Source organism: Cajanus cajan, chromosome 7 (assembly GCF_000230855.2).
Source record: "Cajanus cajan strain Asha chromosome 7, NIPB_CcT2T_4, whole genome shotgun sequence".
Taxonomy (NCBI): domain Eukaryota; kingdom Viridiplantae; phylum Streptophyta; class Magnoliopsida; order Fabales; family Fabaceae; genus Cajanus; species Cajanus cajan.
Window position 1 is genome coordinate 51,999,128 of NC_138523.1, and position 16,001 is coordinate 52,015,128.

At 23.8% G+C, this 16,001-nt stretch overlaps 1 protein-coding gene across 1 annotated transcript; it reads left to right on the forward strand.

Moving 5' to 3' along the window:
* The first annotated feature begins 13,959 nt into the window (after positions 1-13,959).
* Positions 13,960-14,526, forward strand: LOC109812518 (uncharacterized). The gene has a single exon (XM_020376503.1). It carries the CDS (start codon positions 13,960-13,962, stop codon positions 14,524-14,526), a length of 567 nt encoding a protein of 188 aa, XP_020232092.1.
* The last annotated feature ends 1,475 nt before the right edge of the window (positions 14,527-16,001 follow it).

The following is a 16,001-nucleotide window of genomic DNA, read 5'->3' on the forward strand; positions in this document are numbered from 1 at the left end:
GAATTTCGTTCCTGATTTGTGTCAGCACGATTTCTTTTGTAACAAGTTGGGCTTGCCTTTTTGTAGTTTTTGTTAGCTTCTTTTTGCTTGAGTTTTGGTTCTTGTCCCCAAGTTTTGTACTTGTTGGATATTAATTCTATTTTGGTGTGCTACATATAATTGATAGAGTTTTAGGTGTTAACATAATTGGGATTTCCTTCTTTATTATGATGCCTTTGTATTTTTTTCAAAAAAAAAAAAATTAGTACCAAAAGATGGTAAGTTAAAGAATTAAGGAACAAATTTTGTGACTAAATATTTATTAAGTGATATTGAGAAGTTAGAATTATTATATTTTAAAATTCTGATGGATATGTATAAATTTTGATGGATATATTATGTGAATGACATGAGTATGTGATAAGTTCATGAGATAAAATGCTACATAGAGTATTGAATGTATGACATGTATCATTTGCATAAAATATTTTATAACCCTACATGAGTATTGACTTTTGAACCACCATATATGAGTTTTATTAGCACCAATACACATAGATTTAGATAAATCTATGTTTACACGCATTAAAAAAGTGTTAACAGAAAAGAAAAAACTTATTTAATCATATTTTAAGTACTACATAAAATATGAAGCATTAAATACATTTTTTTTGGACTTCTGAAAAATTAAAAATCATTAATTAACAATAATCAATTTAACCTTTAAAATATAATGTATTAATTACAAACATGAACACTTGATGTTAAGAATAAATGACGAAATATAAGGAATAAAATGAATTAATTATAATGCAGAAGAATTTTCAACGTTCAATTAAATAATAAAATATAGATTATAAAGATGTCTCTCTTTTGAGCGAAAAATTATCACATATTTTATTACATAAATATATATTAAAATATTATATATATATATATATAAACTAAATTAGACTGTATTTTTTAATTCATTAAAATTATATTAAAATATAGATAAGCAAAAGGCTTTTATTGAAAAATATATATTAAATATTTAAGTACTGAAAATAAGTTAATTAATTAAAATTATTATTTTAATATGTACAATACATTGATTAAATATTTATTATATTTAATTAAACTTATATATATATATATATATATATATATATATATATATATAATCATTATGTTTAAATTAAAGAGGCCGAGACATTTGTACATCTAGTAATTACACAAATGGTTACATTTGATTATATTTTTTATATATATTTTCTCTAATTTATCTTTTATCCATAAGAAATTACTGCATATAATGGAAAAAAAATCTAAAAAAAATAGAGACAAAAATGGATATTTAAAAACATATTTCTTTTATTAATAGTTATATAAATAGATATTTTTAAACGTATAAATTATATTTTAAATTTTGATAAATAAATTACATTGTAGCACAATATTATTTTTATTTATTAATAATTTATTTTTTAAAATATTAAAATTTAATTTATAAATAATTATGAGTAAATAAAAATTATATCAGGTAATAAGTTAACAAATTCTTAAAAACTCTTTCATTAAAGAAAAATATAAAAAATACACTCCAAGATAAGAAGTCGTGTTTAATATATCAAAAATAATTTTAAAAAATTTTCAATATTTTATTAAATACAAATATAAATTAGAAAAGCATTAATTATTATTATTTTTATTATATAATGCATTAATTTTTACACTCAAGACTTTTCAATATCTCATTAAATAATAAAATCTAGATAACAAAAGTTGTGTGCGGACGTACTTTTGAGTTTGTGCTCGTGTGTGTTCAATGTAAGTTAGCAAAATATTTTCTAATTTATTATGCTAAATGATGTAAAAAAAAAAAAAAAAAAGTCTCCTAGTAAGTTTTTTTTAATCTCATAATATGTGTGGTGTAAAATAAAATAAATATCAAAATAAGCGTCCCTTTATATATTTTAATATAGTATTAATTATCTTTTTCTTATTTATACTTCTGAAAGATGTTGTATTGTATCATTTTTAATAAGAAAGATTAATAAAAAGGTTAATATTATAAATTTAATTATTTACTAATTTTTTAATTCATGAAAACAACATAAGATAATATTTTATATGGGACAAAAAAAATTAACTAATCACTTTTAATAAAATCTCACATTAAGATCACATTTTTTTTAATCTACAAAACTCAAATCAAGACTTAGTACCGTTTAAATCAACGATTTGGTCTAATAAGTCCTTAGCTTGTGATCTACTATGAAGTTAGTATATAAAAAGTCAAATTTTTTTTTTTTATTAATAAATAAAATTGAATGTTAATTAATCTGAGCAACACTCAATTTATTAGTAATTTAAATTTAATAATTAAATTTTTAAGGGTGGTAAGTGGTCCACTTACACATTCAGTTTATTAGTAATTTAAATTTAATAATTAATTTTTAAGGGTGGTAAGTGGTTCACTTAGCCATATATCTTGATTACAAATTAAAATATTGAATTTTAATTATTAATGTGAATATTAATTACATATGTTGGTTATTATTCTTCTTGAAAATTTAACTTAATATTAGAGAAGGTAGAGTGAGTCAACTCGATTTATCTTAAAATACTTAAAAAAATTGAATTAAAATATAAATAAATTTTAATCAAATTAATTTTATTTAATGTTTTTAATCCTAAATATCATAAGATAATAAATGGAAGAACTATTTAAAATAAATGTGATCGAGGATATTTTTAAAAATATAATATATATTTTATATGAAATCGTAAAAATTAAGTGTTTTTAATTAACTTTCTAAAATTGCGTGAAATTGATTTCTTGTATATAAGTGTAGAAGGCGTATAACTTGAAGCGTGTGGTTCAGCGGTAGGAGTTGATTCACGCTTAAGTAAGGTCAGGGATTTGAATCCTGCTTTGTGTATGCAGCCGCGTTAAATCTTGAGGCCAGCTACCCACCCTTTGAGGTGCCTCTAGCGAGGAGATTAATCGATCCTATCGACCCTGAATACTTCAGGGACGAACGAAAAAAAGTGTAGAAGGTGTATTAAATAGTCTTATATTTTAAAAAAAATGTTTTAAATGCATTAAACATTTGGAATAAAATATATTAATTATAATGTTAAATATTTTTTAATTTTGAATTAAATAATTTGAAAATTGCATTAAATGTATTAAATGTTAGGAAAAATGCATTAATTATAGCATTGTAGATTTTTTTAATGTTCAATTAAATAATAAAATGAAAATTTAATACTCTTAATCTAAAAATATTCCTAAAATAATAAATAGGAGAACTATCTACAATAAATATGATTGAGAATATTTTTAAAAATATAGTATATATTTTCTTTTGTAAAAATTAAAAAATTTAATTAAATTTCTTAGTCTGTATGAAATTGGTTTTTTTTTTTTCAACTTAAATTCATGTCTAAAAGGAGTACCACATATTTTTCAACTAAAAAATGCATTAAAAAGTTGGAATAAAATTCATTAATTATAATGCTAAAGATTTTTAATGTTCAATTAAATATTTTGAATAATACATTAATGCATTAAATATAGGAACAAAATGCATTAATTATAACGCGGCGATTTTTCAATGTTGAATTAAATAATAAAATTTAGATTTAATGTTTTTAATTTTAAAATACCTTTAGATAATAAACAAGATAACTGTAAACAATAAATACGATTGAGAATATTTTAAAAACTTTAATGTATATTTTATATGAAATCATAAATAATAAATATTCTTTATTACTTAATTAATCTGTATAAAATTGTTTTTTTTTTCTTATATATAAGTTCAGAAGGAATCCTAAATAATCTTTTACTTGAAAAATACAGTAAATGCATTAAATATTTGGAATAAAATTCATTAATTATAATGCTAAAGATTTTTCAATGTTCAATTAAATAATTTGAAAATTGCATTAAATGCGTTAAATATTAGGAACAGAATAAATAAATTATAACGCTTTTTTAATGTTCAATTAAATAATAAAATGTAGATATTATGAAAATTTCTCTCTTTTGAGAGAAAAATTATCGCATGTCTTAGTACTTAAATATGTATTAAGAAATTATAACAACGAAGACCTTATAATGATCTTCTTCTTGTTTTATCTATGAAAATTAAATTTGGTATTAAGAATTTACACTCATGTATATGTCCAATTAACTAAATTAGATTTCAATAAAATGAAAGTTTATCATTAAAGTAAAACTTATAAAATTGTAATATAAATTACTTAAGAGTGATGTTGTATGATGGATTTCATTTAAAATTTAAAAAAATATCTTGGTGAATTTCTTATAAAAACTACAATTGAAAATACTATTAGCAACTTTGTTAAAAAAAAATCTTAAATTTAAATTATTAATGTGAATATTAATTATTCAAATGTTGTCTATTTTACATTGAAAATCAAACTTTACAGACAAACACAAAATGATTTTGACCCGATGCTTTGTAACTGATGATTGTGCAGTCTTATAAATAAGCATCGATCATTCCTCTAAATTAATCCCAACCAACGAAGGAACCCTTGACAAACTCCTCGCAACAAAATGAATTCTTCAGCCCTACATTCCTTGATGCTCACCCTTTTTTTGATTCTCGTTTCTCATTCTCTTTCGCTAGCAAATGCTAGAATTCATGATCATGATAGTTTGCTTGGTAATGATTCCGACTTTATAATTAGCAAAATTTGTAGTGAAATTTTAGATGACAATAGGAACTGCACGATTATTCTAAGAACTGATCCTGGAGTCTTGCGAGCAAAAACCTTTTATGAATTTTCAAAGGCTGTCTTGAAGTTGGCCTTGAAAAAGGGAATAGAAGGGAAAAAGTACTTCGATGAAATTCTAAAAAGAGGTAGTAGTGTTGGCCTTGCAGAATGTGGATTAGCTGATTATGTAGTAGCGATTGCAAATCTAAAGATGGCTCTAATGAACCTGAATCGCGATCCTCAATCTACTATCCATGAAGCCAAAGTGGCTGCTAATGAAGTTAAAAGTTGTGAGGGCTCCTTGATTAGAACGCGTCTTCCTATCCCTCAAATTTCTACTTTAAATCACGATATATCATTGCTTTCCGATATTGCAGTTTTAGCGATCACAAATTTGTTTAATTAAGTTAGTTTATGGTGTCAACTTTTCATGTAACTTATGCTTATGTGCAAGGGATTGTTATTTGTTTTAGGCTCTGCTTAATTTGTTAGAGGAAGAGTAATCAATAAAATAAAATGGCACTTTACTATTATTGTTCTCAAGGTGTCAACCATCATCTTTGTTTGATGAGATAGGTCTTCGTCTTCCTTTCACTTTAATTTGTCTGTTTCACGATATTTGTTTGCGAGACCTTTGTAACTTCATCTTTGTACTTTATAATTTATAAAATCAACTCTATAATTTTACAATTAAAATATATAATTAATTTAATTGTGTAGAATGTTAAAAAAGTACCCTTGTTAATTGGTTGAAAACATTGTCACTGATATATATATATATATATATATATATATATAAAGAAATTACAATAATAAAGACCTTTTAATGTAGGTTAGCACAATGTCTCCAATTTATTTAGAAAAAAAAAAAGTCTGCCGGTGTGTTAGTTTTTTTTTTCTTCCTCTATGTCGTATAAAAAATATTAAAATATTAACTTTTTAATATAGTATTAATTTTTTTTATAATCTTATAATATTTCTTTAAAAATTATTATTATGTTATATCGTTTCTACTATACTTAAAAAAAGTACAAAGTATTTTTTTCTCTCTAACCTGCACTGTGAACAACAAATACATAACATTTTCATTTTTATACCTTTTTTTTAACAAGTGTAGAAATGGACTTTGTAATGGCAGGAGTCACTACTATCAGGCCGTGTTTGGCTGATAATATATATTTAGCAATTTCTCCTCAGTAATATCATTTTGAAATTTTCATTTTTTAACTAAACTTTTTTTTTCTTCTCTTGTTTCAATCAAATGAAATTTTAAGCGTTTCTAATACACTTTTGGATGCAAGAGTGTCATAACAAGTACTTAGTTTGTTTAATATGTGTTTTGATTTCTAAAGTACGGGACTACTTTTGTATTCTTTTAAACTTTAGGTTGTATTTGAATTTATTAAAGAAGTTTGTTTTAACTGTGTTACGTTATTTTGGTTATTGATAATGAAATTTCTTTATTCATGTAGTGATGTGAGTATTTTTTTATTAAAATTTTTATAGCTATCCAAAGTGAAGATGGATGATTGTAATACATGTAGATGTAAATTATCATACTAAAATGAGTAAAAAAGATACAAAAATTATCAAACCTCATTAAAAAAAACCCTATATTTTTAGAGTGTTTTAAAACCTCTATTTGAAAAACATATGCAATTAGTGTGCTTTAAAACTTCCACTATTAGGGTAACTTTAAAACTTTCATTAACAAAAGCCACACTGTATGCTTTAAAACTTTCATTAAAAAACTTCTACGGTCAGCGTGGCTTTAAAACCTTTGAAATAAATCTATTGTAGAATAATAAAGATACCAGAAGTTTTTAAAAAACGTTGCAAATTACTTGTTACCAGTATAACCACTGTGGATGTTTTTTAAAACCTTAGATCGTGGAGGTTTTAACCAATTAAAATAACCTCCATAATTTGGTGCATTTCTTGAAAATATAATGTATTATTTACAATGTTGAAGTCCATTTGAGAGTAAAATGTAGAATACCAAATTGTCTTCTATTTGAAAAATGAATCAATTATAATGCCGAAGATTTTCAATGCTCAATTAAATAATAAAATGTAGATTGCGAAAATATTTCTCTTTTGAACAAAAAATTATCACATATCATTGTAATTAAATATATATTAAGAAATTATAATGACGAAGATCATATAATGACCTACTTTTTTATATATGAAAATTAAATTTAGTATTAAGAGTTTATACTGATGTACTTGTTTTTTTTGCACCATATCCTTGTGCTTGTTCAACAATTTGAGTTAGACCTAATTGATAATGAAAATATTGTAATGATTCATTAAACAATAAAATATAGATTATCAAAAGGTCTTTTATTGAAAAATATATTAAATAATTAAATTTAAAAACAGAATGAGTTAATTATAATGTTAAAGAATTATCAAAGTTGTATTAAATGAAAAATATATGTTATAAATATACCTCAAATTTACTTACATATTATTTTCTTGTAGTATCATGTATTTTCATACTTAAACTAAAAGAGAATGTTCACGTATTTAACATTTATTAAAATTTGAAAGATTGTCCTATATTTAATAGAAAATACTCCTTTGTAATAAAAATAAATCTACAAACAAATTAAGTAATAAGAAAACAATAACTAACAATAATTAATATCAACTTGCAACTTATATACTATGAGGACCATTCATAAAAAATTCAATTCATGATTTTTTTTAGTAACAAATAAAAAAATTGAATATTAATTATGTAACGTGCCTAACACATTCAATTTATTAGTAATTACTTTTTTTAGAATGATATTTTGAGATATTCTTAGCAACTTTGGTATAAAAAATTAAACTCTTGGATTTGAACTATTATTGTGAGTATTAATTATGCAAATGTTGTCTATTTTAATTTTAGCTTGAAATTCCAACTTTACACATACACAAAATGATTTTGACCCCGTGCATTGTAACCAATGATTGTGCATTCATATAAATATGCATCATTCGTCTAAATCCCAACCAACGAAGGAACCCTTGACAAACTCCTCACAACAAAATAAATACTTCAGCCCTATATATTCCTTGATGATCACCCTTTGCTTGATTCTCATTTCTCATTCTCTTTTGCTAGCAAATGCTAGAGTTCATGATCATGATAGGTTGCTTGGTAATGATCCCGACTTTATTAGCAAAATTTGTAATGAAATTTTACATGACAAAATCAACTGCACGAAAATTCTAAGAGCTGATCCTAGAGTCTTGCAAGCTATGAATTTTCGAAGGCTGTCTTGAAGTTAGCCTTGAAAAAGGGAATAGAAGGGAAAAAGTTCCTAGATAAAATTTTAGAAAGAGGTAGTAGTGTAGCCCTTGCAGAATGTAGATTAGCTGATTATGTAGTAGCGGTTGCAAATCTAAAGATGGCTCTAGTGGACTTGAAACATGATCCTCAATCTGCTATCCATGATGCCAAAGTTGCTGCTAATTAAGTTAAAAGTTGTGAGAGCTCCTTGATTAGAAGGCGTCTTGTTATCACTAAAATTTCTACTTTAAACCACCAAATATCATTGCTTAGCAATATTGCAGTTTTAGCCACAAATAGATTAGATTTATAATTTAAGGTAGTTTATGGTGTCAACTTTTTATATAAATGTATGCATATGTGCAAGTTCAACCCAAGGTGTGGGGATTATTATTTGTTTTAGGCTCTGCTTTGTTATAGAGGGAGATTAATTAATAAAATCAAATGGCAGTTTACTACTATTGTTCTCAAGATATCATTTATCATCTTTTCTAACCTATGTATGATGACTCTTTGTTTGATGAGATAGGTCTTCGTCTTCCTTTTACTTCAATCTGTCTATTTTTCACGGTATTTTTTTGCGAGATCTTTGTAACTTCATCTTTGTAGTTGTCTAACACTCCTATTAACATAAATATAGTAATAACAAAAGCTTAGGGTGAGCAAATAGCGAGATTCAGATGAATTTATGTTTAAAATATATTAAAATTTTCTATTACTCAATCTATTACCCGATCTAACCTAAGATGATTGTAATTAAGTCAAATCAGGTTGTATAAAATATTTTTCAAATCCAAACCAACAACTTAACTCGAATAAGTTTAGTTGGGTTAAACATTTAAAATAAGTTCAAATTTGTTTACATTACTAAAATCATGGATTCAATTATTTTTTTAATCACTTTTAACTATTTTCTAAATTTTATATTTATTTATCATGTCATTTGTTCATGTTAATATTACATGAGTTGTCATGTCACCACTAAAGAATTAGTTGACTAATAGTAAATAAATAAATAAAACTAAAATCACATAATTAAATAAGGAATACAAAGCGTAATTGAAAATTACATTTGGAGATAAAAAAAAACATTTATATTTACTTTTAATTAGCCAAAAGATGGTAAGTTACAAATTAAGGAACAAATTTTGTAATTAAATGTTTATTGAGTGATATCGAGGAGTTATTATATTTTTATATCATTAATTTTTGGCATCATATTATGAATTAAATATATTTTTAGCTAATGTAAAATGATATAATTTTGATTTTGATTTAATTAAAATATTTTCCCTTTCTCAATACTCTAAAATATAAAAAACATTATTTTTGGTTTTTTAATTTTTTTTATCTTTTAAAATTATTTTTGTTTGATTTTTATGCTTCCAAAATCTGCATTTTTTTTACTTATATAAGTCCAAAAAGTAACTCATTAAATAGCATTAAGTTTTATAATATTGAAAAGATCTAAATATATTTTTAGCTCCTATAAATTTTTTTTCTTTGTTTTTCATCTCTAAAATTTGAAACTACATTAGTCTCTATCTCTATTATTATATGATCATTTTTAACTACTAATTTGTTAATATGATCACTTATTTTTTTCACTTTTACACTCCTTCACCTTAGGACACTATACGAAAGCAAAAAATTATGAAAGTAACTTATCATTTCAAGTGATACTTTACAACCATTGACAATACTTTATCTAGGTGTGACAATTATAAAATTTATATATTTTTAAATTATAAATTAAATATTTAGTAAAAATAAAATAAAATATAAAATATTTACAAATTAACAAAAATGTTCTCTCTCTTTTTACTTATAAGTAATAATAATTACACAATATTTACTAATTTTTATAACTACTTTTTAATTAGTTTCAATCTCTTGATTTTGATTTTTTTAAGTTTGTGGAAATAATTCATGTAATGTCACAAAATTAACAAATAAAGACTAATTCGTGTTCACAGGACATGATTATAATAATCTATATAATTATTAATTAATTACAAATTTAAATTATTAGTTACTTAATATTAATTGTAACGATATTAGATAATTTTTTGTAACTATTAATAGCAAAAGATAATTGATTGTAAATAATTATAATATTTATAATTTTATAAAAAAAATTGATTGAATTTTAGTTACTAAAAAATTCATTCTTTATTTCGTTATTTTCAAAGATAATTAATTAAAAAATACAAATTCAAAAAATATGTTTTATGTGAGAAGAAATATAGAAAACAGAAGAAAAAAACTTTAAATGTATTGAAAATGTTTGTCTTTTAGTCATGGATAACTTTTCTATAAACAAAAAAGCAATTGAGTACCTTCTTCTTGTCTAGTATTTGTCATAAGAGATTCAATTTCTTTAATGAAATATATTTACACATCTGATTGATTGAGTATTTACAAATTCTCTTTTCTTTAATTCTCTATAAAATTAACTATTATGCACAGATAAATAATTATAATTCATGTTTAACACTTTGAATCACAAATAATAATAACAATAATGATAATGATAATGATAAAATTATCTTTGTATCTTTTTATATATGATTTCTATAAATTTGTCATTCTTCATTTGTCGATCTCTAACAACACTAAAATAAAATGTCTAAAATTCAATTTCACAATGAAAGTGCAATATTTTTTCAATTTTTTAATTGTCTTTCTCATGTAAAAGGAGTTATTAAACCCCAAAATATGTGTAAAAAATAATAAGAATCAGAATAGAAAGAAAAAAATATATAGCTTCCATCTTCTTGAAGACAAACAAGTGTAGAATGAGAATCAGAGAATAGATGAGAAAATTGAATACCAATTCACATTGAGTCAATTAATTGGAGAGTATATGGAATTGTAAAAGTAATAAAATAGGTAAACTTTTTACGAAGGAGAAAATAAGTGAATAAAAGAATACTCAATTATGAGAATAAAAATAAAATAGTCATGTTCGTCTTTTTAAGTCTCAAGATTCGTCACCATTAATTCACTATCTATAAATAACACACACAAAAAATGAACAAAAAATTCAAAATTACAAACACAAAAATAAAACGCAAAACACTAACAAAGTACATAACAAAATAATAGACAAAAGAGAAGAATACAAAGTGAAATAAATAACAGAAGGATAATAAAATCTATATAAAAAAATCAAATAAAAACTATTGAAAACACATAAATAACACTAAAAATTATTAAACACGTGATACCTTTAATTGACATCATTAAAATCTAATAATTTAATTTTATAACTAATAGAAAAATTTTGAATAATAAAAGTTAGAAGAATTTTTTTATAAAAAAAAATATATACGAGCTGTATATACTATCAGGCCGTGTTTGGCTGATTATATTAAGCAATTTCTCTTCAATAATGTCATTTTGTAATTTTCATTTTCTAATTAAGCGTTTTTTCTTCTCTTATTTCAGTTAAATGAAACTTCAAGCGTTATTAATAAACTTTTGGATGCAAGAGTGTCTTCTGCTATTGGCAGGTTCTTAGTTTGCTTGATATGTATTTTAATTTTTAAAGTACGGGACTACTTGTATATTATTTTAAATTTTACGTTGTATTTGAATTTATTATAGAAGTTTGAATTATAAATCTTTCAAGTATGTTATGTTATTTTGATCATTGGTAATGAAATTTCTTTATTCGTGTTGTGAGTATTTTTTTTATTAAAATTTTTATAGCTATCCAAAGTTAAGATGGAAGATTGTAATTAATACATGTAAATTATCGTACTAAAATGAGTAGAAACTAATGAGGCAAAAATTATCAAACCTCATTAAAAAAAATCTATATTTTTAGTGTCTTAAATCCTGCATTGAAAAATTTGTAATAACGTAGACTTTTATTTTATATAATTTTTATTAAATTCGTCAATATTTTGGTAACGATAAATATTCATATATATAACTATGTATCTCTAATATATTTTTTAATATATATTGTTATTTTTTGTTGGCCGATTAAAAAAAAAAAAACCTCCACTATTGGCAGCTTTAAAGCTTTCATTAAGAAAACCCTAGTATGCTTAAAAACTTTCAATAAAAACCTTCTACGCTCAGTGTCACTTTAAAAGCTTCGCAATAAATCTGTAGTAGAATAATCAAGATACCAGAAGTTTTTAGAAAACGTTGCAAATTACTTGTGACGAGTATAACTGTGGAAGTTTTAAAACCTTAGATCGTGGATGTTTTAAACCAAAATAACCTCCATAATTTGGTGCATTTCTTGAAAATATAATGTATTATTTACATTCTTGAAGACCTTTCAATGGTCTATTTGAGAGTAAAATGTAGAATACCAAATAATCTTCTATTTGAAAAATGCATCAACTATAATGCTGAATATTTTTCAATGTTCAATTAAATAGTAAAATGTAGATTGCAAAAATATTTCTCTTTTTGAACGAAAAATTATCAACTCCCATTATTAATAGTGCTTATAATTAACAATTGTTATTGAAGCATGATGATATAGCACGAAAATTTACTTAAAAATAAAAAATAATTATCAAATAAGAAACATTATTTATAAATTAAAAAAAATATTTTTTAGTCTTAATTTTTTCAATAAATAATGGAGAACACAAATTAAAAAAAATAGCCATACATCATCAATCCTTTATGAATCAAAAACTAATCACTCATCATCGTTATATATTTCTCATGGTTATATAATTTCTTTGTTTTTACTATCTAATATTTTTTATACACGTTAAATTAATTATGTAAATTTTATTATTAAATTTTTATATGCTAAAAATATTATTTATTATGTTTAATTAAATTAATATTTATTATATTAATTACTACATTAATTTTTTAAATTGTCAAATAGTAAATTATAAATAAAAAAATTATAAAAGTGTTGATTATTTATAAGATTCCACTATTAGAGCAAAATTTGTAAACATGTGGTGTAAGTTGCTTAAAAATGATGTAATATGATGGATTTCATTTAAAGTAAAATAAAAATCTTAATAAGTTACTTATAAGAATCACTATTGAAATTTTTTTTGTATTTAAATATGCATTAAGAAATTATAATGACAAAGATCTTTTGATGATCTACTTAAAAATTAAACTTGATATTAAGAGTTTATACTCGTGTACTTATTCAACCAACTAAATTAGTTGATAATGAAAATCTTGTAATGATCCATTAAACAATAAAATATAGATTATCCAAAGGTCTTTTATTGAAAAGAAATACATTACATAATTAAATTTTAAAAACATAATGAGTTAATTATATTGTTACAGAATTTTCAATGTTGTATTAAATAAAAATGCAAATTAAAAAATACCTCAATTTTTATTATTTTTTTATAGTAATATGTATTTCCATACTTAAATTAGGAGTGAATGCTCACCTATTCAACATCTATCAAATATTCGATGAAAAATATTCCTGTGAGATGAAAAACATTATAAAATCAAGTTAAGTAATAAATAAACTAGAACTAATCGGTAATTATTGTCAGCTTGCAATTTATATATTATGAGGATTATTGATAAATAAAAAAAAGAGAGTTAAATTCATGATTTTTTAGTAACAAATAAAAAAAACTCGCGTATTAATTATGTAACGTGAGCAACATTCAATTTATTAGTAATTTAAATTTAGTAATTTGTCAGTAGTATAAATTTAGTAATTTCTTATTAATAAAAAATTATTTTTTAAGAATGGTCATTGGTTGACTTAGCAATCTTGATAACAAATTCAATTATTAAATATGAATTATTAATGTGAATATTAATTATGCTATTAATGTTGACTGTTTTTACCTTGAAAGTTGAAAATACAACTTTACACGTACTCAAACTGATTTTGACCCGATGCATTGTAACCAATGGTTGTGCATTCTTATAGATTCGTCTAAATCCCAACCGACGAAGGAACCTTTGATTAAAAAACTCCTCACTACAAAATGAATTCTTCAGCCCTACGATATTCCTTCATGTTCACCCTTTGCTTAATTCTCATTTCCCATTCTCCTTTGCTAGCAAATGCTAGAGTTGATGTCCAACGTAGGTTGCTTGGTAATGATTCTGACTTGATTAGCCAAATTTGTAATAAAATTTTACATGACAAGATCAACTGCACGAATATTCTAAGGGCTGATCCAAGAGTCTTGCAAGCAAAAACCCTTTATGAATTTTCAAAGGCTGTCTTGGAGTTGGCCTTGAAAAAGGGAATAGAAGGGCAAAACCTCCTCAAGGAATTGGAGAAAAAGGTTAATTCTCTAGCCATTGCAGAATGTGCAAACTCTCATTATAATGTGGTGGTTGGATCATTCAAGATGGCTCTAATTGAGTTGAAACAAGATCCTCAATCTGCTAACTATGATGCCAAAGTTGCTGGTAATGAAGCTAAAAGTTGTGAGACTTTCTTAGTTGTTTCGCATATTGTTAACCCTGTCATTTCTGCTTTTAACCACCAAATATCATTGCTTAGCAATATTGCATTTTTAGCCACAAATAAATTTATTATTTAAGGCAGTTTATGGTCAACCTAAGGTGTGGAGATTATTATTGTTTAGGCTCTGCTTTGTTATAGAGGAAGAGTAATTAATAAAATAAAATGGCACTTTACTATTATTGTTCTCAAGGTGCATGTCAACCATCATCTTTTCTGAACAATGTATGATGAGATTGGTATCCGTTTTCCTTTTACTTCAATTTGTCTATTTCGCGATATTTGATTGAGACCTTGACTTCATCTTTGTACTTTGTTTAACATTCCTGCTAATATAAATATAACAATAACAAAAGTTAGAGGGAGGTTGACATGAAAGGGGGAGCTGCAGAATTGTTAAGCTACGTTTATGTTTGATCCAATCTGGTCTAAAATTTTGATCGAATATATATATTTTTTAATTTGAATCTCCGATGTTTTAATATAATATACCAATATTAACATAATATATAATTAAATTATAAAATAAAAAAGTATAAAATTAAGTTAAGGTATATTTTATGATATACATTTTAAAAATAATATTATATTATACAAAAATATTATCTATTAAATAAAATAGTTTTGTTATTAATATATAATTATTCATTTTTTTAAAGAATGTAGGACATCAAATAAGGTTAAAATGATTGGAAAGATAACCTTAACCCATTTAAAAAAAAAAAAAAAAAAAAAGAGCATCAAATCTAATTTTAAAACTTGTATTAGTTTAATCTTCTTTGAGTTAGGCCAAGTCAGTGGGTCTGGTCGATTCTTGATCATCCCCCGTTCAACATCACCATGATACAAAGGGCTAGGGAAGGAGTGTGACTGTGAGTAAAATAAAAGGAGAGTATTTTAGGAAAATGAAAACTTCAAGCGTGTGGTTCAGCAGTAGGGGTTCATCCACGTTTAAGCAAAGTTAGGGGTTCGAATAAAAATAGAGTGGAGGGGTATACATACTTATGTGTAGTATTAAAATAAGTCTTTTTTATAATAAAAATATTTCTAAATTAAACAGGTAAAAGAAAATTTAAATTTATGTTAAAAAAATTAGATAAATTATTATTCAATTTGGTTCTTCCATTTTTAAAATATTTAATTTGGTTTTACTATTTTTAAATGATTTAATTTAATTTTATGATTTCAAAAAATATTCAATAAACAAATTTAACCATTTAAAAGTAATGAAACAAAAATATAATTTATCCTATAATAGAACTACTGTTACAAAAATTAAGTGGCCCGCAAAGTCATAAAAAAAATCCCTGTTGGATAAAGAAAAGGACAACAAGTCACGCGAAGGAGAGAATAAGTTTTAGAGGTTGGCTGTTAGCCCATAGAGAAAGAGGGAACTAAGAGGAAAAATAAACATAAGGTAGATGTTAAACACACCTCCACTCTCGTATAAATACACCCCCTTTTTTAAAAAAAATATATAAAAAGTCTGAATTAACCTTAAAAAAATGAAATTTTTAAATTTACACCTCCTTCCCCGCACTCTCCTTACCCCGC